This window comes from Drosophila biarmipes, chromosome 3R, assembly GCF_025231255.1.
Source record: "Drosophila biarmipes strain raj3 chromosome 3R, RU_DBia_V1.1, whole genome shotgun sequence".
Taxonomy (NCBI): Eukaryota; Metazoa; Arthropoda; class Insecta; order Diptera; family Drosophilidae; genus Drosophila; species Drosophila biarmipes.
Window position 1 is genome coordinate 30,815,308 of NC_066616.1, and position 24,424 is coordinate 30,839,731.

General features: G+C 48.1%; 5 protein-coding genes across 9 annotated transcripts; 2 read left to right on the forward strand and 3 right to left on the reverse strand.

Moving 5' to 3' along the window:
* The first annotated feature begins 346 nt into the window (after window positions 1-346).
* On the forward strand, window positions 347-1,367 carry LOC108025056 (enhancer of split mbeta protein). The gene has a single exon (XM_017095312.3). It carries the CDS (start codon window positions 497-499, stop codon window positions 1,088-1,090), a length of 594 nt encoding a protein of 197 aa, XP_016950801.1. The 5' UTR covers window positions 347-496; the 3' UTR covers window positions 1,091-1,367.
* Window positions 1,368-5,616: 4,249 nt separating this feature from the next.
* On the reverse strand, window positions 5,617-6,528 carry LOC108025110 (enhancer of split mgamma protein). The gene has a single exon (XM_017095375.3). The coding sequence runs from the start codon at window positions 6,452-6,454 to the stop codon at window positions 5,834-5,836; it is 621 nt and encodes a 206-aa protein (XP_016950864.1). The 5' UTR covers window positions 6,455-6,528; the 3' UTR covers window positions 5,617-5,833.
* Window positions 6,529-8,094: 1,566 nt separating this feature from the next.
* LOC108025134 (enhancer of split mdelta protein) lies at window positions 8,095-9,304 on the reverse strand. The gene has a single exon (XM_017095406.3). It carries the CDS (start codon window positions 9,012-9,014, stop codon window positions 8,490-8,492), a length of 525 nt encoding a protein of 174 aa, XP_016950895.1. The 5' UTR covers window positions 9,015-9,304; the 3' UTR covers window positions 8,095-8,489.
* Window positions 9,305-9,797: 493 nt separating this feature from the next.
* On the forward strand, window positions 9,798-11,365 carry LOC108025021 (uncharacterized; the record flags this gene model as incomplete). The annotated part of the gene is given in 4 exon segments (XM_017095277.3): window positions 9,798-10,186; window positions 10,598-10,763; window positions 10,765-10,959; window positions 11,336-11,365. Coding segments are annotated over 4 exon segments (780 nt in total), but the record flags the coding sequence as incomplete, so codon positions are not given.
* A 14-nt stretch (window positions 11,366-11,379) lies between these two features.
* LOC108025258 (neurofibromin) lies at window positions 11,380-24,076 on the reverse strand. Of its 5 annotated transcripts, none has more exons than XM_017095616.3 (18): window positions 23,762-24,076; window positions 23,379-23,522; window positions 22,825-23,209; window positions 22,625-22,766; window positions 21,973-22,566; window positions 21,590-21,911; window positions 20,983-21,535; window positions 20,387-20,924; window positions 18,735-20,326; window positions 18,070-18,676; window positions 15,660-18,015; window positions 15,351-15,605; window positions 15,197-15,292; window positions 14,568-14,657; window positions 14,054-14,256; window positions 13,806-13,992; window positions 13,581-13,746; window positions 11,380-12,337 (listed from the first exon to the last, which is right to left on the reverse strand). In XM_017095616.3, the coding sequence occupies exons 1-18, from the start codon at window positions 23,816-23,818 to the stop codon at window positions 12,288-12,290; spliced, it is 8,337 nt and encodes a 2,778-aa protein (XP_016951105.1). In that variant the 5' UTR covers window positions 23,819-24,076; the 3' UTR covers window positions 11,380-12,287. The 5 variants fall into 5 exon arrangements, with proteins under 5 accessions (XP_016951105.1, XP_016951107.1, XP_016951104.1 ...); XM_017095618.3 differs by having other exon boundaries at window positions 11,380-12,500; XM_017095615.3 differs by having other exon boundaries at window positions 11,380-13,409.
* Window positions 24,077-24,424: the final 348 nt, after the last annotated feature.

Here is a 24,424-nt window from a genome sequence, read left to right on the forward strand (position 1 = left end):
CGTCGTGGAAATCGGCTGCGAAACAGTTTCCCACGGTATAACAATCACAACACATACATAGCCGGGGGATGGAGTGAGTAGGATGCACAGAGAGAGGGAGAAGGCGCAGCCCGCTCAAGTCATTTTATTGCCCTCACATATACCAGGCCAGGCCGGGCCGTACCAAAGTGTACAAAAAAACAGAAGCCACCACCACCACCACCACCACCACGGGCTCTGCGAACCACCGAGCCATCTGAAACCACCGCTGGCAACAGCAGCAGGCCGCGCACGAGGCAAAACGAGTGTCCCGCTCGCACTCACGGCTCGCATCTCGCCGGGCAGAGGCTATATAAAGCCGGTCCCACAGCCAGCCGACTCATTCAAAGCTCCGACTTCGTTGCGTGCACACAGAGTAGTAGTCCCCCGCCTAGTAGTATCTCTGCGACTGTGGATTACGCGAGTCTACTTCACCTCAGTCAACGCCACCAACTACACAAGGAGAGTCTCATCGAAAATGGTTCTGGAGATGGAGATGTCCAAGACCTATCAGTACCGCAAGGTGATGAAGCCCATGCTGGAGCGGAAGCGCCGCGCCAGGATCAACAAGTGCCTGGACGAGCTGAAGGACATCATGGTCGAGTGCCTCACGCAGGAGGGCGAGCACATCACGCGGCTGGAGAAGGCCGACATCCTGGAGCTCACCGTGGAGCACATGAAGAAGCTGCGCGCCCAGAAGCAGCTGCGTCTGTCCAGTGTCTCCGCTGCCAGCCCGGCGGGCCCTCAAGATCCCAAGCTCAGCATTGCCGAAAGCTTCCGGGCGGGCTACGTGCATGCCGCCAACGAGGTGTCCAAGACCCTGGCCGCCGTGCCCGGCGTGAGTGTGGACCTCGGCACCCAGCTGATGAGTCACCTGGGCCATCGCCTCAACTACCTGCAAGTGGTGGTTCCCTCGCTGCCCATCGGAGTGCCCCTCCAGGCTGCCCAGGAGGATCAGGCCATGGTCACCCCACCGCCCTCGGAGTGCGGCAGCCTGGAGAGCGGAGCCTGCAGCCCGGCGCCCAGCGAGGCCAGCTCCAGCGCCTCCGGCCCCATGTGGCGGCCCTGGTGAGCCCTGGACCCCAGCGGATCTTCACCTGGATCGCCTTCAAGCGGAAGGCCACTACAAATCGACGCCCCAAAAGGTGCTGGAATGGAAACCGCACCGAAGACTGTGGAGCCCCTCAAACGCTGCCCAGGACTAGCTCCTCCAGCAGGCCCGCGCAGGGTCACCCATCTCTAGCAGAGCCTCAGTTCCCGGCTATAGAGATTGCTCACCCATTGGAAATGTAGAAAAACCAACCTGAATAGAACTGAAAATGAAAATAAATGAAATTCCAACCCAAGAACCTCTGCATTATCATTTCTAGTAGATTACTCACACTTCCCAGACACTTAGTAGGCGTCCGAGCGCAAAGCACTAAACAAAAGCCCCTCAGCCAAGAGGCGAATCAAAGATAAACTCCGTGGCGAACCGAATCGCAGAGCGCACAGCCGGAAGTCGCTGAATATTTTCCCACACTCGGTCTCGGACGCGGACGCGGACGCGGACTCTCTGAGCTGGCCTCATTATGCCCCGAGAATTCGAGTTCCCTGGGCAGGCGGGGCTCCGAGGGGTATGCTGCACATACGTATGCCATATCTGCGGGAACTTTTGCGCCGGCGCTGTCGCGCTGTCGCAATTAAACAATAAAATAAAGCAAAAGTCAGTTCTAGGAAACGTCGTTTATTATGAGGCCCGTCGAGTGTGAGAACCGCGGCTCCGCTGTCAATGGCTCGGCATTGTGGTCATTGTGTTTTGGTTTTTTCTCTGTTTCAGATACGTTTTTTGCCCAGGCTTTGACAGCCCCAACTGCGCTTGACCGCTCGGCACATGCGCGGACCGGCGGCCAGACATTGCAAATTAAGCCCGCGACCGCGGCCGTCTCGGCACTTAAGTCCCAAGACTCCGGCGGGGCAGGGGTCTGGGCCTCGGAGTGCGGTTCGATTACGGAACCCCGGTCCGAGCGCCTTTGTCTGCCGGCCAGCGACAACTACGATGATGACTACTTGCCGGCTCGTCTCGAGTCTGGCACCGTTCAAGCCGCCGCTGATTGCTGTTAATCTTCAGCAAATGTGATTAGTCACGTAACTTTGGCATCGAGACGGTGCCCCCAGCGCTTCTCTGCGTTGTTTTGGGCCACAAAACGGCTATTTATAGGGCTCAACGGTAGTCCCCTGATTCGGGTGATCTATTTCGCGATGGACCAGTTGGAAGGCAATCGGTTCGGTCGGCTTGGGATTGACTGAGTGGGGCCGCCTAGGCCATAGCCGGGGGACATGGCTTCGTTTGGGAAACCGATCTAGAGGGGTTCCCATTGAACCTGTCTGCGGCCTGGCCTTTTGTTTCGGCCGAAACGTGCGTCATCCCTGAGAGCTTAATGAGTGTGATCTTTGGTGACTGAAGGGGCTCATACATATATCATATCTACTAATATCCGAGTGAGCAAAATATAAAATATTATCAGTGAATCATAATTGGAAAATCAAATATTTCATAAATATAAATGTAAAATGATAGGATTTTTTCAAACAATTGAAAGATAACTCATAAAATCTTTGAAATATTCTGTTTAAAATTAATATACTTTTTTTTTAATATATGTGTTTTATAAAATTACCTATATAATAATTATTGAACAATAATTTTTCTGTAATTATTTATTGTTGCTAAATATCCCATGATCTCTTTCCGTGCCTTGGGCCAACCCAACCCATTTCACAGCCGTGACAGGAGGTACAGTAGAGCCCACACGTCATCCATCACGTGACCTCTGTGTGTCGGTGGGCCCCCACATAGCATCCCGAGCACCGCGGGTCCGGCCACCTACTTCAGTCATAATACTCCGCACGCCGCCCGGGCCTAATGCAGCCATATTAAAGTGAGCGCAAGACCACCACTTAATAAAGGAGAGGCGGCGGCAAACCGGACTGGATGGAGGATGCCCTGGCACTGGGCTGGAGTCGGCACTCGTGCCTCACCTCATCCATTCCCATGCGATCCCATACAAACACAACCTGTGGGCAGCTTGTCCAGTGGCAGCCAGAGCGTGTGCCAATGTAGTGTAACAACATCCCATATTAAAGATATTACAGAGTCAATAGCACACCATATAAGTGTGGTTGGGTGCCTCTCCAGCGCTCCATCGCTGCATCGCTTGGTCCATCGGTCGAAGCGGCCCAACTCCCAAACGGCCATCTCCCACTCCGATCTCCACAAGCGATCTCCGCGTGCGTCCCGCTCGCTCTCGCCTTTTGGCCATAAACCAACTAAATTGAGTTCGTTCAACAAAACAGCGACGCATGCGCCGAGCCCGAACTCCAGCCCCCTGGAAGCCCCGGGAACCCCCTTGGCAGATCACACGGCGCGCTCTTAACGATCGTGTGTCCACAGTCATTACAATGTTGGATGTTGGCCAATGCACAAGAGTCGAGGCTGAGCTGGGGATTCGCCTGAGACACACTTACCGCACGCTGCTTTTCTCTTTCATGTCGATCCACAGCCTTATAGCCGCAGTCGAACCCCTGCCCCTGCCCGTACCCATAGCCGCAGCTCGAGTCGGTCGTGATCTTGCCCGTAAGTGGTCTTGTATCTTGAATTCGTAGAGCACACAGACGGCGGAGGCCCAGCACACACACACACACATACAAAAAGGGCAGGTGTGTCGATCGTGTGAGAACCACGTTCCAAACCATTTTCTCACGATCTTCGCTTCTGATATTTCTTTTTTTCTGGCCACGGTCCCCGGTCTTCGGTCCTCGGTACTGTCCCCTGCCCCTGCCTCTGAAGGGACCCTTTCTTTGGGCCTCAGTCCGCGTTCGAGTGATTCGTATGCAGTTTGTGTATTGTAGTTTTTAATGACTTGGGCTTGCGTTCGAGCTCGATCGCCGGATTGCTGGATCGGGGGTTCGGTTACGTCGCCGCCATTCGTTCATCATTCATCGGGTTTACCTATAAGATTAAGTATCTTTTGTGCCAGCATTTCCTTTTGGCATTTCGGGTGCGATTCCCCTGGTCGTACTTTTCTTATTGCCCCATTGTGAGGTACTTATAACCGAGCGTAACTGGCTCTGGCCGGGTTGGTGTTGCTCCTCTTATTGTCAACGCGAGGGTTATGTCGCCTGATCGGATCATCTGGGGATGGACAGGGACTGAGGGCTGAGACTTTGCATGGCTCTTGAGGAGTGTTGCTTGTTTCAAGGGTAAAAAGTTGGCTTGGGGTGGAAGTGGCATTGAAACTTTTTGGGATACGACCTTGGGGTGATCACCAGTCAATGATTAATGGAATCTAGGAACGTTATAAGTGAAAGATCACTGGGATATCATTGCATTTGTAATTGCTCAGTTAAATGGGTGCATAGGTTATTAGACGAGAGATATTGTAAAGAGCCTTTCAACTACAAAACGTATGGTCCCTTTACGATAAAAAATCTTCAAAACAAAGAAGCTTATATTGCAAGTCCCCGTTTTTAAATCATTTCCATAAATAATTGCTAGCACTAATAGGACGGAAATGTAAAATTAAGTAAAAACACTGTTGATAAAGGTGATCTTAAGATAATCCCATTCGGCTTAACAAGTCAACAGATTTTTAATCAACTGAAAAATCTCTATAAATTTGGTTCCCTTGAATTTATTACACCCTTGCAGCCCTGGCCTTGGCTAGTCCCCGGGCGATCCTGAGATACCGATCTCGTTGACTATTCCCTCGTCAACGCTGCCCTCCGCCGATTTTAAAGACAGAGGCGTCTGGGGATCCGCTACTGGTCTTGGCACACAGATAACCAAATGATGCTGGGTCAGTCAAATCAAAAAAAAATGGGAAAAAAAACGAAAGATCGAAACCCAAATGAAAAAAGAACCGAAAAGGCCCTAAGCAGAACCCATAAAAAAGAAACAAAAAACGATATCCTGTCCCGGGCGGGGGCTCCTCCATCTTAAAGTTGCCCTAGGGCAAGGCACTCATTTACCTGATCCGAAGCAATTATGTGCCCATGGCTTACCTTGACCATTGTGCACACGATTTTCTAGCCGAGTGGCCAGGGAGAATCTCGGCGAGGAGCACAAAGAGGAGCGAACAAAGCGGAGTCGGGATGGATGCGGGATGAATGATGACTCGATCCCTTTTTTGGGATACTCGTAAGCAGTTCCACCCCGGCTCTGGGCCCATTTATTTTCTTGCAACGCCGAGCGACATTGCCGTAACTCGATTAGACACACTGAGATAAGACTCTAATTTTTTGTGTTACCCTCGCTTATTGTCCGCACACGTGTTCAAAGGTCCAGCCCTATAGGTATGGTCCAAGCCCATACCCATCGGTAGCCCCGACTTTGGGTTCTTCTTAATTCTTCTTGTTTCGGCCTTGGCATTGTTTTCGCTTTCTTTTGTTTGTGCCGTGGCGTGGGGCGATCGAAGAGTTCGTTACAAATGCTGGGCAAACAGAGGAGCTAGCATTTCCGTTCTAGACCGCAGATTATAGGGAACCGTTTGGCTACGGGGAGTGTCTCAGCAATTTGCATGATTACTCACTGGAATAGTGTCAGAAAAAGTCGTGATCTTTCAATTTTAGCTATATAATTTATTATGTATTTAGTTATCACATGAACTGCGCGTCCTCTTCTAAAGCTTTGTGTGTGTGGTGTGGTATGGTAGGGTGTTGGCTTAAAACTAGGTTGGGAGTCGGAACTGGGGGATTCCAGCGACTCGGAAGACTTTTACTTTCTATAATCTCTCCTGGGTTCTTTTCTTGTGGAGGGCGTACTGTGGGTACTCCTCTACCAGGGACGCCAGACGTTCTCCTCGTCCTCGCTGTCGTCCTCCATCTTGGTCACATCGATGGTGGTCAGCAGGGAGTGGCTGACCGCCGAGCTGGCGTTGGAGTTGGGGCTGCCGGCGAAGCTGGAGACCGGCGAGATGGGCACGGAGTAGGCGTCCCGGGTGGCGATCTGCACGGAGAGTGGCGCGGTGATGGGCAGAGGGGCCTTCTCGGCAGGCTGGATCTGGTTGAGGCGCTGACCCAGGTGGGTCATCAGCTGGGTGCCCAGGCTGACGTTCATGCCGGGCAGCTGGGACAGGGAGCGGGAGACCTCGTTCACGGCATGAATGTAGCCGGAACGGAATCCCTCGGCCGGGGTCAAGCTCTCGTCGCCGGAAGCGCGTTTGTGCTGGCGCTGCTGCTTCATCTTCTGCAAGTGGGTGACGGTCAGCTCCAGGATGTCGGCCTTCTCCAGCCGGGTTACATGCTCGCCCTCGGACTCCAGAGTGGCCACCATCAGATCCTTCAGCTCGTCCAGGCACTTGTTGATCCTGGCGCGACGCTTCCTCTCCAGCATGGGCTTCATCACCTTGCGGTACTGATAGGTCTTGGACATCTCGGACATTTGTAGCGACGACATTTTGGGTTTTCTGTTTTTCTTTTTGGTGTACTATAGGCTGAGTTCTTTTGAGCTGTGGCTGCTCTGACGCTCGAAGACGTTGTGTGTTGTCGGACCTTCGGGACCCGGCCTTATATAGCCGGTCGGCCAGAAACAACCCCCAAATGGGATCGTGTGTGCTGGCATTTCGAGGAGGAACGGGAGCAAGAGGGATGGCGACACGCATCGTGTGCTGGAATGAGGGTTGGTTCATACCCATATACTCATGTGCAGACCCTTCCGCTTCTTGAGACCGCTCCTTATTGTTCGGGCGACTTCTTATTGTGGCCCCGGCACCCTTATCAAGCGAGGGCCAGGGAGCAGGATCGCTGGCAGGATCGTGGGAAACACTTTCCTGCCCGGTTTCTCACATCGCCTCGCTCACCTGCCCGCAAAAAGCAGAGGCAGCCGAGCATGGCTATGGGAATTTGCAGGGCGAACAGCTGCCGCTTCTAGATTTGTGTGTTATGATTTGACTATGGCAGGGCCAGGGACAGGGGCGGGGGGCTAAGGATAATGAACTGCCTGCTTTATGCCATCTCATCGGGGTAGGGATCCTCTCGGGGTTCCCACGATAGCGAGGACCTCCGCCGGGGGATGGGGCTAGGACAAGGCGTTGCGATTCCTCGACGACTTCCTGTTTACCGTTGGCATTCCAAATGGGATCGGGTTCGTGTTCGGCGACAGAGGAAGGTGCGCAGACAAGGACGAAGGCATCCTGCACTTGTTGGTCGGCCGTTATGAGCCTGTGGGAACGCTGCTCGTGTGCGTCGAGTGTGCTTAATGTGTGTTCGACTTCGGCGATGCAGCGATCCCCCTGACCCGGCAGGACCTCTGCAGTCCTCTCCCTCCTTGTAACAGGGGCCAGCCGTGGTGATCCTGGAGCGCTGCTCGCATCGCGTGTGGCTCGCGGTGGACACACTTTCGGCTGTAAGTTGCTCGCGTTCCAGGATTCTTGTAATGGATGGATGGGTGGTGCATGCCGGGGATTTGAAACACGAGTGGGGTCTTCGAAGTGGGTGGAGTCAATGGGAATCTATGAAGGAGATAAAGCATAAGCTGAACTAGGGTATCTTTTGGTACACTGAGTGGGTTAAAAAAGTTAAGGGCCAAGATAATGTTTAGTAAAATATATACTAATAAGAAAATCCTTAGCTAATCGTCTATTTTAAAAACTTGTTGTCTTTTCGGATATTATAACCTTTTAAGAATACCTAAAAAACATTTCATATATAGGAACAAAAGTTTGGACGGTTCGATGTGTATTTTGAATTTGAATTTTAATTTTTATAAACATTTGAAAAATGATTTGAAATATGCACTAATTTTCATTTGTTGAAATTCTATAACACAAACACGGTTATACGAAACTCATCTTACAGATACGGTAGGTTTGCAAACTTTAGTACTTCTAATCACAGAAGTATTATAGAGCAAACATTTAAAGCATATTGGAAAACCAGTAGCCGTAATAAAGATCATTTGACAATAAGACTCCCGGTTATATTACTGAAATCTTGACTTCAGTTATGGCATTCCCACTAAAAAGGCCTAAAAAAGTAACCAGTAGATTATTCCAACCCTCGATTCTTAATACCCCAAACAATTTAAGACTCTTAAAATTTCAGTTTATGTTCTTTTTATTATTCAAGTATTCTTGGCTTATATTAAATGTTGTAAAGCAGAAATGTGAATTTAAAGCATAAAAAATGTGTTTCCTGAATGAAACTAAGTGGAAGCTCGGTGGGGAAGCTCTTTGTTGAGATGATCCAATAAATTACAATCAATTAAATACATGAATCATTAAGCCTAGGGGAGATCAGATACGAAATACAAAATACGAACTTAACAACTATCACAGGAACATCACATCATATCAAATCAACTACCAACTAAATACGATTCTGAGGCAAATGTTTACACTAGACCTTGGAAAACTTGGATCGTTTCTAAATGAAACTACATAAGTAGTAAAGCTATCAATGTCAATTGGTTGCGTGAATTCGGGATGCCCATTTCACCAGGGACGCCAGACATCCTCGCCATGGGGTATATCCTCTTCCTGTGGCGACTTGGAGCGCTTCTGATCGGCCAGATTGACGGGTTCCTCTGCCATGTAGGGATAGGGCTCCTCCTGCTTGATATCCTTGAGCTGGTGTCCCAACTGCTTCATCAGGTGGGTGCCGAACTTGAGATCCAGGCCGGGCACGGTGGAGAATATGTGGGAGACCTCGTAGGCGGCCTGGGTGTATCCGGCCCGGAATTTGTCCAGGTTAACCTGGGTGGCGACAGGCGAAGATTGCGGATTGGCTACCCGTTGCTGCTGCTGCGCCTTCAGATAGTTGACTGTAAGCTCCAGAATGTCCGCCTTCTCCAGCTTGCTGACCTGCTCGCCCTGCGCATCCATTGTGTCCACGATGAGATCCTTCAGCTCATCCAGATACAGGTTCATCCGGGCGCGTCTCTTGCGCTCCAGCAGAGGCTTGGTCACCTTGCGGTAGTGCTGCGTCTTGGTCATAAATCTCTGACCCTGCACGGCCATTGTGTTTGAAGAGATTCTAGTTGTTTGTAAATAAAGTTGCGAGGTTGCCAGGTTGCGATGTCGCTGCTGCCGCTCCGCACTGCACGGTAGTCACTTGAGAAATGATCTTGCCGCAAGGTAAGCTGATCCTTTTTGTAGCTGCCACACAGCCGGTGCCGTACACTTGCGAAAGCGAAATCGAAATCCTCCCCTAACTGCCACCACGCACAGTGATCACTGCGACGATCACGATCACCACGAAGCATCAATCGGGTCACTCTCTGCTTGTGGCAAGATTCCCTCGGCGCTGCACGTGTGCAACTTCAAAAAAATTGGATCGGGCGGAAGCCGCTTCTGCTCTCTCTTTTGCACTGAGAAAAAATAGTGGGGGGGCAAAAACATTTACGAAAAAAATACAGAGTTTTCCACTGTAATACAATGATAACCTATATAAATAAAAAATTCAGCATTTAAATGTTTTGAGATAATAACATTTCTTTAAGGGATTAATACATTTGAAATATTTAAGATTGATCATAAGTGTGATAAAAACTTTAAAAAATCTTGTCCCATGAGGTCGCTAAAAAGTATACTATAGATTTTTCCTACTGAGGAACTAGAACATCCTTTAAATATAGCTTAGTATTTCTAGTTTAACAGTTCTCTATTGATAAGACTAACTACCAGAATAAACTTCTTTAAAAATAACAACGTATAAAAAGGGAATGGATTTGTTTGTATCTTAAAAGTTCTTCTTACTAGGAAATAATACAACCGCCAATAAAAATATTTTCAGTGTACTGACTAGGGTCCAATAACACGTTCTTCGGATCTTGGCTCTCTTGGCGTCTCTCTTCCTCGTGCTGTTGCCGTGCGCCGGCGCAACAGCCAAAAGAAGAAGAAGACGAAGGGTCGGAGGTGAGGCGCAAGAAAAGAGCCAGAGCCGAGGAAAGACGAGAGCCGGAGCAATCAACCACCACCACCAGCAGCGCACCACACGCACACACGACACAACAACGGCGTCGCCCTGACCTCGACCTGCCTGCCAGCCATCCGTGCCACTCGTCCCGCTCCCTAGACAGGGCTCCCTGGTTCCCACTCCGCTCGGGAAAAGAGAGCCGTGCCCCATGCGTGCCGTCCTCACTTAAGCCAAAGAGCCAATCTCGTCGAGGCGATGCCATTGTTGCACATGGGTGAGGGTTCTGCCTGTGTGCGTGCAGGGACACTGAGGGAAAATGGCTTGTAAAATAAAGTTTGTACTCTGACAAAATATCCTTAAAATTATGTTTCTTAAAAGAAAAAATATATATGAATGATCTATACCTTTATAGTTTTCAATGGATTACTATCGAAAATGAAGATAGTTTTGTTAAGATAAAAATTATCTTTCAAGTGAATAATAATATTGTTATAATATTTAATATATTATATTAGTTTATAGGTCTTTACAAAATTAATTTTTTATTTAGAGACTTATTTTCTTTCAGGAAAAATTTAAACTGTTATTTTCTATATCCCAGGGAGCACCATTTATATTTATTTTATTTATTTATTTATCGTTAACGATAATGATGATGATCACCTTTGGTGGAATATTCTTCCAGTGCAGGCTCTTCCCTTTTGGCGCACAGTCACACAGACCTCATTTCCTCTTTGGCGCGACATTGCGTTACACTTAGCAGAAGCAACCACCGCAGCAACCACCACGAGTGGAATAGCACCACCCAGAGCCAGGGAAGCGGCAAACAGCCGGTGCTCCGATGGGTCGGTGTCGGTCGGCAGTCGGTGCATGTGCATCGTGAGAAAGTTGGCTGGAGACATTCCCACAAGTATTGGGATTGTGCCGCACTCCTGCTCCCGGTTGCTCGGCTTGGGCTCGGCCTCGGTCAGCTGTGACACTTGTTTGGCGCATTTGGCGAGATTGGGCCTTCGGATTGGGCCATTGACGGAATCCACCTGCCCGAGGGTGAGTTCCAGTGCACGTCCAGGACCAGGGGTCGCTGCAATCGCAGCCATGAAATCGAGAAGTTAACAAACAGAAAACAGAGCGACATTCGCTGACATCTGATGGCACTGATTTCGTACATTTCGTTTCCAGTTTTCTTCGTGGGGGAGGCTTTTGAGATCATCGGAGTTGCAATGTTTTGATATGGGTTTCGGGATGGGATGAGGAAGACAGCCATGTGCAAAAACAAAGACTTCAATTTGCATGGAAAGAAGGTCTTAAAGAGGGATAAACCGCTGACAATGATGAATCATCCCACTTATGTGGGGTTGGTCCTAAAATCTGCTGGCACTTCAAGGATCCCACAAGAAATTTGCACAATCTTGCCATATTTCAGCTAATCCTAAGGAAAGATCAGGGCCATTGAAAGAAACGATCGCATACTCTTTAAACACTTTAATTGAAAGTATATTAAGTGGTTCGATATTCTTTTACATTGATAAAGTTGGGACATTAACATTTCATAAATATCTTCAAGTGGCTGTAATATACAAAGATACATATTCGTTTGATACACATATAGCAACACACACATATACATTTAGATTAATAATAATGCATAGAATCCTGTTCCATTTGCTCATCTAGGTTTAAAAAATTCCTCATGTTTTACGCGGGTAACGCCGAATACAGTTTAAAATCCATGTGCTAGAAAGTAAGTGTAACGGACTAACTTGTTTCGTTTATTGTTAATAAGAGGTACAAATGTGTTGTAACGTTCGTAAGGTTTTATTTTGGTTCGATTCTTTCGCTTACTAACGCTAATTCGATAAAAATCTTGTTCTGTGCTTACAACTAAATTATATTAAAGCGGACTGGGTCGTTTTTAAGCTTATCTTCGTTTAGTTTTTGGTGTTTTAGAACTTTCTTCGAGAATGTGCTGATGAAATAAATTAGTAAGGACTAATGAGATATGAGCTTGGTTAAAAAAATAGTAAGTAGAATCAAATAAAAAATAAATGCCATCTGATACATTTGCGCGGGGAGATTCCTTTATAATACAAAACAATGCCGGCGACATGTGGCACATGCCGCTCTCTTAAAGCTTTAAGTTAATCTGTTACTCGTTTCGTTTGATTTTATTTCGCCTTTAAACGCTTTCGTGGTTAACTCCGTTTCGCCTGGTCGTGGTCATCTTCGCAGGAACTGGTGGACTTGGTGTGCCTAGTTGCGGATGGCAAACTTTAAAATGTACAATCGTTAATCGTTAAAAAATATTCCGTTCGATATCCTCTAGGGGTTACAGCATCCTGGTTCCACTCCCCTCTACACCTTATATACACTCATTTTTACACACATCTCCTCCCTTCGCATTGAGTGGCCATCGCTTGCCGGCATTCTATACAATATATATAAATATTCTATGACTTTGTACGACTTTCTGTGGGGACTTGGTTTTCACGTTCTCTAAAAGCACTTTTTAAACAGATTTAGGAAACGCATTACTTTTGCGATTAGTGTGGTACGTCTAGTGCGCGGGTCTGTAGTTGTTATTCATGCAGCTGAAAGTAAGACAAAAGTTGCATAAACACATCGACGAAGGGAACATAGTCGTGGTGAAAGGAAAATCTGGGCGAAAAAGCGGTGAAGAATATTAAGTTTACTTATTAGTTACTTCAATTATCTATTGGCTCGTATAAAATATAGTCTTCAATGAAAATATATAAAATCTTGGTGTATCCTCTGTGTTTTCTCGTTTGTTCTTAGCCAAATTAGCAGCTACTGGAAACTGAAACTTGCACGGGTGTATATTTTTGCAATATTATAAAATTTACTTGGCATGCATTGGTATATCAGAAATATATTCGGTTCTCTGTGGGAACTCAGCTATCGTGAATTACATTTTTCGACTCTATTAATCTTTTAACAACAATTATTTTATGACAACACTACACTAAGCTACAAAAAAGGTGCTCATAATTCACCCACACGATTTCGAAAATATGTTGTAAATGCTTCAAGGTACCAGATTTATCATCAATATATAGTTCTCAAATCTTCAACATCAATTTGCTAATGCGTGTTACGAGTAAGTGCATTATCTTGTGGGATTTCCATATGACTTTTATGTTGTGTTTAACAATTTGCATATCGAATACGGTGTCCGTAGTTACAAAATGAATCGTTTCGAGTGTGTCGGGACAATAATTCCATTTGGCAAAGCTTAGATAACTACGAAATACACATTTGTTTCCAATCATGGTGTTATTTAGTGGCATTGTTTGCGGCTACCCATCGTTTGTCTTTAGTTGCGGTTTAAATATAGTTTGTATTTTTCTTGTGGAACGTTCAATGTGATGGACTGTCGTTAATTCGATGTTTGGCGCGTGATTTGCTGTGTGAGGCGCGTCGCAGGCTGCTGACGCTGCCTGGGCAATTGTCATAAAAGTCTAATGATTCCGATGAGAATGCTATATATCGCAATTGGTGTGACATAAAGAAAAGGTTAGGTTTGAGTAAATACTGTTTGTAAAATTCTGTGTTCATTCAAATGGGGCTTGGGCTTGCTATTAAAAAGTAAACGCTCTAGGTTAAAGCAATGCATTACGGTATAGGTAAGGGATGATCTAAGGGGTACTAACCTTTGTCCGTGGGCGAGCCCAAGGTCAGGCTGCTCAGGCTGGAGCTCAGGTTGTAGGGACGCGGAGAGGGTGGCACCGGGGCGGATTCGTCGCCGGGCAAACAGGTCTCCACCATGGCCTCCAGGCAGTTGACAAACAGCTCCGAAGATTCTCCCATCATATTGTACTGTAAATGTATTACATTTATAATAAATGATATTATATAGGTCATAGTTAGGCACCCACCTTGGTGAAGGGTCCCGCAAATCGCCATAGTCCGCCAAAGCCGCAGCTTTGCAGGAAGTGCAGCTGCTGCTGGGAGGGATCCTCGCTGGCCAGCATGTTTTGTATAATGCTCTGGACTGAGTTGAGCACCACTTGGTCATGGGACACTGACAGGATATTGTTGATCTTCTGGTCCAGCAAAGAATGGCTGAAATACCACAAAGAATATTATTACTTCTTAGAAAAGAGTTATGAACAGATATACTCACATAACTGGAAACACCTTGGGAAAGACCACCGACCCCTCGGCCAAATATTGATATAAAACGCGCGTTTCGCCCTCGTCCGACGAGTACTTGACCAAGGTGGCCAGAACAGTCAGCACCAGGGCTTGTATGGACAAATCAGGCAGGACCTCGGGGTCCAGCAGGACATTCGACTCGTTGGAGACCGAAGAACGCGAGCCGCGTTCCTGTTCAGACACATATATACAGGTGTTAATAAAGTTATCACAAAAGTGCAGTCAAATTACACACAGATATGGTCTAAAAAAAACTAGTGAAGATGAAAGATCTACTATAGAAACAGAATGTGCATGTTGGCCTCGGAACAGCTTTTTTACTGCTTTCATTCAGTGCCATGCAAGAAAAACGAAACTAAATGACATACAGCGAAACATCAATGTTAACTTAATAGTGGGTTTAGTGGCGAACTTAGAAATAGAGGATTTAGTGGGGTAGTAGAGTTAGTCTTAGCTAAGAGATAAGTTATGTTACGCAATACCTGACGTTCTTCGATGCCGGCGGCATTGTTCGGATCTTTGGTTGTCGGCACCGAGAATGAGCGTTGAGTTTTGAACAAAACCCGCGCGTTCTACGGATGTTTAATTTAATGTTCGTGGTGGTGTTTTTGTCACAGTGTTGATGTTGGAGTTGTAGTTTTAGCGGGTTTCGGTAACCAAATCAAACGTAAATCAAATACAATGTTCATGCGAAGTAGTAGTGGTGGCAGGTGGCAGTTACAGTTTATAGTTCATAAAGACATATAGTAATATCGATATTGATGAGTTACAAGCACCAATTAGATGTAAGATTCGGCAGGCATATTATGGCATTAATACGGTTTCAACGAGTATACATTGTGATTCATATGTAACGTTTTTTATATATTCAAATCAAACATAAAAAGAGAAAAGAAAAAATCATTGAACGATTATTAGTTATGCAACGGCTGATCTCGATAGATAGTTGATATTAGATAGTAGGTTGGATATACAGAGTATATAGGTTGGAATATGTAAACTCAAGTAGATAGCCAAAAGTTACTATAGCAGATGGTTATAACAACTTTTGCACAGCGAATTTCGAACAAGTGGGGAGTACATCTGGGCCTAATCGATCTTTAAAGCTCACCTGAAGAGTGGGAACCTTGTGCTGGCGAGCAAACTGCAGGGCGGACTGGTCTAGGATGTCCCAACTTTTTTGCCGGCGTGACAGCGGCATGCCAATCTAGGGGGATTTTAAAATATATATCTCACTTCCTAAAATCCAGCTTCTTTTATCTTACAGCTTGCACTCCACTGGCTACTTCGCCATTCTCCACACTGCCACTCAGATCGGCGGGCCAGCGGGGCAGGGCGTGCTTCACATGACACCTGGAGCGCACTTCCTCGGAGACAGCCACCAGGGCAGTTAAGTATGCCACACTATCGGGGGTCACCTCGAACTTGTCCCGGTGCAGCGGCTTGGCTATAATGCCCAGGAGCATGGTCAGCACTCGGGAAGTGCGGGAAACAGTTGTGGGTGTCGGATGGCGGAAGCCCTGAAAAAATATACCATTAAATCTCAAAATATCTTCTATAAGATCAAACCATACCTTGATCAAGTGCCCCACCAGGGCAAAGTGAAAATTGCTGCGGAACGAAAGGCCCACGGCGTGATCCAGTTGCTTGAAGTGCCACTCAAGCTTTTCCCGCGTCTTCATCATCACCTCTGCTATGGTCTCCTTCTTATCAAAGCATCCCTGCGACTTGAGCGTGTGCAGGTTCTGCTCAAGCAGGGCCAGTCCAGCACCGTACAGGGTAATCTCGTCTAGCTGCAGCACCGAAATGGCCACCCAGAAGAGCGCCCGATGGATGGGCGACTCAGGGCGCAGTAGCGGTTGAATGCGAGTCAAACACATGACCAGCGCCTCAATCAGAATGAGATCGTTGAACGATTCCAGGGCCTTGACCAGGATGCGGAGCAACTGCTTCACCTCGTGGTCAGTAACACTCTTGCTGATGCATCCGTAGACGATCAGAGCTCTTGGCTGCAGAGCTGGGTTGTAGCAGAAGGCGAAACTGCGGGCCAGGGAGGTCCAAGTGTTCAGCCACTCGCAATCGGGGACATCGCGCATGCAGGCCTCCATGATTTCGAGAAGGGCATCGGTTATAACCTCCAGCGAAGGCAGCGACAATCTCTCCCGATCTGCTGGTAACGGTTGGGTAACTCTCTCATTTCCCAGCCACTTATCTGTGGGATGACGACAGCTGGAGCGGAAAGCAGTCACTGCTGCCGACTTGACCTTGCTGATGCCAAAGAGCAAGTAGAACTTGGGCAACGAGAACTCATCCAGCGAGAGCCGAAGCACACGCTGCGCCTCCTCCGAAAAGGAGGGATTTGTGCAGGTGCACAGCGAGTGGATGATGTTGATCACCAGGCCGTGGGTGGAGGCTCGCATCGAGAGCGATCCCGAACAGACCAAAAACGTGATGGTGTGGAACAGATACGGCACCGACGTGGCCACATCCAGACAGTTGTTGAAGGACAACATGAGCAAGTAGCGTCCTAGGATGGCTATGTCATCCCACATCATGTGCTGCTCCAGATATTGCGTTGGATTCGTGCAGGATTTGTCCATCACGCGACACATTCTTGTTATGACCTTCTTGGACACCAACTGCACGTTTGCTGAGGCGAGAGCCACTGCCGTGTCCGCCATAATTTCAACTTGCGGCGATCCCAAGCCATATGTAATCGATTTATGCAGGAAGTTATCCAAAACCATGTCGATGAGCTCGGGAATCTGACCAATTGATCCCCAGATCTTCGCCTGCACCGAGGGATACATTTCCTTCTGGTCAATGGTCAAGTTGATGAGCTTGTCCAGAATTTGAGACACCTTCAGCTTCTTTGAGTCGTCGTTGGACTTGCAAAACTTGACAAGATTCTTGAGCCAAGGCGTCATATACTCCAAGCACAAATGCTTCAACTCGATGGTGCTGCGTTGGAAGCCCTGAATGGACTCCTCGAGGAATTCCAGAGTAAGGTGAGGTTCGTTGGTGGCCAACTTCTCGCTGACGGACTTGATAAATATGGTATTATTGGAGGGTATGCAAAGACCTTGCGTCTCGAGCAACTGCCCCTCAATCTTCAGGTCAAAGGTGGCGGTCAAGGCGCACAGCAAATTGTAGGCAGCCGTCCTGAGATTGGGATCACATGATCCTAGATTTAGTAGCGCCATGTTAAGTAGGGTTCCGGGCACATCCTTTGGCCGGATCTTTTGGTGAACAGTAACCGAATCTGGCTGGCTGAGCTCCCAGCGATTCCGGATGTGAATAATGGCCTGGACGATGTTATCGCAATCGTTGTGAATAAAGCTGAGTTGGCCACTTTCGTTGGTTATGGACAGGGTGAACTGGTTGTCGTCCACCAAGCACACCTCCTCAATCTCGGAGGCGTAGTAAACATCGTTCAGGAGCACCGAGTGAGCGAGGACCTTTGTCTTTTCTGCAGATGTGATCTGCAGGGCAGTCGGACCCACTTTGATGGCCACCTTTGTGTCCTTATGGCTGAGTTTCAGCGCGTTGCTAAACACTTTCAGATCCTCGTCCAACGAAAGAGTTGCGCCTGGCAGCTTCTGCTGCTCTGCGTCGATGAAATCGGTGAGTTTGTTCGGTGACTCCAGGAACAGAAGTTTGCGATTGCCCTTCAGGGGGGCCAGGATGCGGTCGTGGAATTTGGTATATTCGCGCACCCACGAGTTGCAGTTGTATATGTACACCGCATGGACATTTTCGTAGGCCACCGTGGGCAGAACGTAGAACCACTTTTGCAGGAACTCGGTGCGGAAGCGGTTGTCCGAGCAGGTGTGCGTGAAATCGATGACCACCTCGAATGGCGAGTGGCAGAAGGGTTTCAGCGTGAGTATGACGTGGTAGATCAGCAGATCTCCGTTTGTCTCTCCAATTCTTGAATAGAAAGAAAGTTAATTTTGGTTGTAATGCCACTAATAATTCACTTACTTGTATCTTCTTGCTATGTAGTAAAATACGGGATAGCCTGATTTGCTTGTCCCCGCCTGGTAAAATATGTTCATCGACTTCAGGGTCTTGAACTCCTCCTTCTCGTGCATCTGGTGCTTGACCATAATCTCCTCAAAGTTGGTCGATGACATGTCAATGGAGCTCCAGCGTGCATAGGAGCTAAACATCATGTGCGAGTCCACGGGCTTGTGCTCCGGTGGACCCAAGTAGGCAAGTAAAGTAGCCATTTTGTCGAATGGCCGCCTTCCCACAGCCTTGTGATCTCGACTGCTGGAGAGGTAGTCCCCGATCTTCTCCTGGTGCGTCCACAGCAAGCGATGCAAGGCCAGTACGTTTGCATCTGAGATGAAACTCATACTGTGCGACGTTTGATCCACTGTCTCGCAATCAGATGCTATCTGTATGAAGAACCGTCGACCGGCTTCGAAGTGGTCGCGCAGGAAATCGTTGAAGCACAACATGTGCTGCTCCTTGGAGAACTCCACATGGTTGGCAATGTTCTGCAGGATCTTTGACATTAGCATCAGACCTCTCTTAGCCGAACTGTGCACCTGCTTGTCAACGATGCCCAATTCTTGCGGTGAGACTGAAAATACAACGGGTATCAATACTTGCTATAGTTCAGGCATTAAATACGATATTACCTATGGCGGGATTGATGAAGCGCAAGAAGATGACAGTGCCTACTGCACCAATGTTGTTTTGCAGCAGATTCGGGAAGCGCTTGCTAAGCACTTGGTACAGGCAATGGCACATGGAGCGCAGCTGAGGCGGAAATCGATCTGATGAGTTAATAATGGCATCAAACACCTTCTGGGTCAGGGCAATCAGGTTATTCCTGTGCTGCTCAATATCCTCTGTTGGGTCCAGTCGAGCTGGATCCACCTCAAAGCAGGTCTCTTCCTCCTCATCGAGCAACGGTCGAATCAGTGGCTCCAGCAGCATTTGCAGATAACTAGCACCATATATTTTGAAGCAGAAGGCCATAATCTTGCTGCCCAGGGAATTTCCACGGAAGAGTGTCTGCATGCAGTCTGAGACCTCCACCTCGCGGTAGAACATGTTCCACAGGAGGGGTGACAACAGGTGTTTAGCGTCGAAGAGGGTGACCAAGACCCTGGCCAATTCGTCCATTTGGGAAGTGGTCACGACATTGGCCAACGCCATGGCTATGGGCAGCTCACCCTTGTCGCTGATCATTGTCACTAGTTGGACCAGTTGCTCAAAGCGATCTGCAAGGACAGTTTCAGCCAGGGTGTCGAACTCGGTGCCTTGCTGCAGGATTTGTGTGAGCACCTCCATAAAAGCGGCACGCGTTTGCAAATCGGGATTGTAGCCCAGATCGATAGAGTGCATCAATCCCGAGTCGATGTTGGCACCCAGCAGATTGGACATGGCCAGGATGGTGGCATTTCGAAGAGCAGTCAGCTTTCCAGCTGCCATTCGAGGACGTGGCGGCAACAGTGGCGTGTTATTCATCTCCTTTTCCGCTTCCGAGCTGTCGATGCAGTCGTTCAGCAGGTTCATAAACAGGGTAAAATACTTCAGAAAGAGCGCGCTCTTTGCGTCCATCAAATCACCCCGATCCGATTCCTCTGGCTGGAGAGGAAGACCGCGCAGCAGGGCCGCCACTGCCTCCATGCATGCTTGGTCCAGATCGCGAAAGATGAGGGATGTGTTGGTCAGTATAGCTGCATCCGCCGAGCTGGGCGGCGCAATCTGATGCGAAGTGCCCATCACCCAGTCGGTCAGGTATTCGACCAACTTGTTTCGGAACTTCATCTCCTGACGGAAGGCGAGATCATCGCGTCGCTTCATCATCACCTCCACTAGCTGGCACAGTTTTGTCTTGATGCGAATGGCGTACACTGTCATATCCAGGTGGCGAACATAGCGCACGATTCCCAGCATCATGCCCTCGATGCTTGTCACTCCCAAATGTTCCGATGGCGAGGGTTGATCGTTGTTGAGATCCTTGCTGGCCTTGGGGTCCAGGATCGACTTCATTATATAGATGGTGTGCTCGATGAACTGCGTGTTGATGTCGGTCACGTTGACATTCACCTGGCCCTGCTGGTCAAAGAATTTTTCCACGATGGCTCGAACTTGGTCAAAAAGTATGGGATATAGCTGAGTGGACATCTCCTCGCCCACCAGTTCCTTCACGTTCTTCTGGATATTCAGGCCGATTTTTTCATTGCTGCAGACCAGCAGACGCAGTAGTTGGCCAACAAATCTGTGGTTTAGAAATACAGGTTAAGTTTTAATTTAAATAATTTGTGTTTATGAATCTTACTGTGTTACAGGACAGTAGCTGACATCTTGTGGCGGTGCTGGTGGAAGGGTGGAGAGCGAAACCGTACTGGGATGCAGAGAACCATGTCCGGAACTTGTGGAGCTGGAGTAAAGTGAGTTCTGAGCGAGTGATCCCAAGGAGGCATTGTTCTGCGATTGCTGCAGCAGCATTTGGCGGCTACTACTGCGTTTGTGAAGGCAGACTCCGCCTAGGGCCAATAGAAACCAAGTCATGTTGGCCCACTCATTGATCTGCTCCTCTAGATCGTGTTCTGAACTCTGATGACTCGCTCGCCGCTTGCCCATTCCTCGGTGAAAGACTTCTGCTTGGCCATCTTCGCCCTTGCATTTGGGGTACGTTTGCAAAACCTTGCTGGACACTTCCCAGTTGCGAAAGGTCTCCTCCCAAGCGGGTTGCACACCATGGACGCAGTGCTCGATCTTGCGCAAAAGAGTCATTATGCGTTTTTGAAGGGTCAGGCGGCTCAGCACATTGCCATGGGTGTTGTCAAAGAAACAAATACGAGAGTCGGTTGCGGCTAGAATGTAAATATAACAATTAAATATAGGTTAAAGCAACTAGATTATTAAACTCACAAGTGGACAATTGAGCCAGCTCCTGGTAAATATGGTAATTCGGCATGATGAAGCCCACTGTCAGCTCATCCGAGCTGCAGCAAATCTCAGCCTCCTCGCATAACAATCCAAAACAGGACAGCGACGTCAGCACTGCGTCCAAATCTACGCTCCACAGGTACATAAAGAAAACCACCTCCATCTTTATGTGAGCCTGTTTACAAATGGCAATCTGACTGCCCACATGGGCGTAATCCTTGTGTCGCTGGAGGAACGTATTCCGGCAGATCAAGATCTCGCGCAGCCACTTTAAGACATCCGTGTAGTTGGCTATTTGGTGCTGGATGAGCTTTTGCGAAATGGAGAACAGCACCTGGGAGCTGACGTCCCAGAACGTGTTGATGGGAGCCTCTGGATTCCAAACCTCTATTTTCTCCGGGGCGTGCAGAGCGAGCAGCGCCTCCATAGCCTCTTGGGCCACATCGGGCATGGTGGTTTGATGCACCAAACTTACCAGGCCGTTAATCAGCTCCAGCGTGGAGCTCTGCACTTCATGGGCCACTTTTCCTTGTGTCTGAAAGGAATACGTGAACTAGACGGTTTTATTGATAAGTTGATTTAAACTCACATTCAACAAAAGCGTGGGATCGGCATGAATCAAACGCACGAGCAGCAACAATAGCATTTTGTGGGCGGGTCCCTCTTCAGCCCGGGTCAAACCCTTCTGCGTATCCTTCGATTTGAGCGTCAGAGAGGTAATATAGCGGAGTGGGGTGTGTGCTATATATCCTTGCGTAGCCTTGTTAAGAGTATCCGTGAACAGAGCCCTTAGCTCAGCAGATCGGTAATGAACCACATCCGTCTGTGGCCACCAGGACAATCTGGGTTGGTTGACGATCCGGAAGGGATTCTTGTTCTGCAGCCGAAAGTCCACAAAAATGTGAGCCAACCTAAATTAAATAACAAAGATTAGTATAGGTGACATAATAGAGTAATACTGAAATTAATTACCTTAGCAGAGAGCAAACAATGACAAAGTGATAGGCCTGCGGCGACGACAAGTTCAGGCAAACCTTCAGCGCCTCGATGTTGTGGGGATTTATCCGGAAACACGACACCCAGCAGTCAATCATCAGCTCGATGTCCGCAAAGTTATAGCCCTGTCCGCGGGAGAAGGGCTTGGCCGGATTGAAGAGCAGTGCCTTGAGATCATTGATGAAGAACTGCACCAGCTTGAAGACCACATTGTTGGAGTCTGTGTTGTTGATGTAGGTGGATGCCTTGCAGAGCTTCACACAGGCAATGGCTGAGGATTCGGTGACCTGTTTGGATGGCGAGTGCTGGCCCAGTCCCCGCTTGATGCTTTCGATGAACTGCTTGGCCGAAAAGTCCTTGTCGCGGGAGGTGGATTGACCCGACTTCGATGCCATCTTCTCCTTCTCCTTTTCTTTCTCCTTCTCCGACTGCTGCAGCTCGTTGACAACGGCCTCGAGGCAGGAGGGATTCAGTATTAGCAAGAGCATTTGGAGCGGCCAGACAAGGGTCTTGCTCTTCTTGTTTTCGGTTTTGAAGTACTCCACAAAGTCCATCAGTGGCTCCCAGCAGCTAAAAGATAACATATTAATATCATTTTAGTATTAGTCATTTTGTAGTTTGGACTTACGTGGATATATCTCGATTGGTGCCGCGTTGCAGGTCCTGAAACTCTTGTGGGTGGTACTCGATCCAGTTCCAAATAGCCTTCTCCAGTGAGTAGAGCAAAATCAAAGGAGGCGCCCGCTTGGACCGAAACTTAGTGATGGTTTCTACAAGTATTAATGTAATAATAGCCATTTCTTTCATAGACTGAGTTAGTTTTTCCACCTTGCAGCAGCTTGGTCAACTTGATCATATCCATGTCGATGTGTTGAATCAATTCGATGTCGTTGTAGTCTGGATTCTCCTCCGAACAGGACGTCAGCTCCTGGATCCTGGCCGAGATGCGGTTGAACACCGCCGAGAAGTGGTTCTGCGACAGGGCAAAGAGCACTTTGGATGCCAGGGCCTTGAGCTGGGCAGCATTCGGATTACTGTCGCTCTGGACGTCCACAAACTGGGAGATCTCGCGCAGCAGTAGCTTCACGTTCATGGCCTCCTCGAAGCGGGCGGTGTCCTTGGTCTGGTTGGTCAGACAGCGCTCCAGGGTGGTCAGTATGATGACCAGCGATTCGAAGTAGCAACGCTCAGGCTCATGGCGGTTTTGAAGGGCCTGCAGGGGAAGTGTTGTATTAGCTAGAGGATTTATGAAGAAATCATTTATATAAAGATAGGAAAAAAGGGGAGGGGAAGTTCCCATAATCCCGCCTTGAAGTAGGCAACCTTTTTGTAAAGTATGATGGTTCCTGGTTTCTTATGGAGCATATTTTTGGAGTACTCACCGCCTCATTGACCCTCTGCAGCATTTTGGTGAGGCCCGAGATGACCAGGGAGAAGCGGTAGCGCGATATGTGGATCAGGCAGGCCACCAGCTGGTCCTGGCTCATCCTGGCCTGCGTGCCATAGGCTCCGATCCGGTTCGGCAGCTGCAAGTAGCAACCATTGAGTGAGTAAATCCACTTCATTCATGCGGAATTCCATGTTATTGTTATTGTTGCTGTCTCGCTCCCCCACGCCTTTGATTGAGACCTCACACACTCAGGGCGCGTGAGGCACCAACACACGGAAGGGGTGTGCATGTATGGGGGAGCAAGAGGCAGAGCAGCAGGTACATTTTTTCGCCTGGGAAAACGCAACTGCGGAAAAGCGCTCGGAAAACACTTGCCTGATCCTCGAAACGGGCCAAAAGGGCACTGGCCCACTCGCCTGGCTTCTGGGTCATCTTGTTGTGGTCTTTTCACGGTTATTTATGCGTTTTTTACTGCATTCTTGTGGTCGAAAAGTGTGGCGTTTGTTGGTGCAGCTGGGGGCGGGGCAAGGCGTTGAGGGCCATGTTTTTGATGTTATTAATCCTTTCAGTGGCTTTTTCTTGTCCCTGAGATGTCCACTGTCTGCTTTTCACGCCTTTTAAAAAGCCTTTTCCCGCACAACTCCGTTATTTTCACCGTCCAGTCCAGTTTTCCGAGCAAAATAGTGATGCAGGGAAAAAATACCAGGCCCACTTGGAAAATATACCACAAAAATAATGAGGGTATTCAGGCATTTTTAGAATACCTCTTCATCAATAATTTTCTTTTTGAATTTGTTATTAAACATTTTGATCTTCCAAATTTTGTTTTTTAAGCAGAAAAATTTTCTTTTACAACGCAATTAATTTTTTTATTGTTTGACATTTTTTTGCTAGAGATGGGCGTTTGGCCAATATTCCGTTAAGTATAGGTTCGTGCTTAGGGTGACCATGAAACTATTGTCAAGTGCGCGCGTTTTTCAAATCGCGCGTTTTCTAAATTTTAAAAAGGTTTGTTTTGGGTGGAGCTTTCTCGCAGTT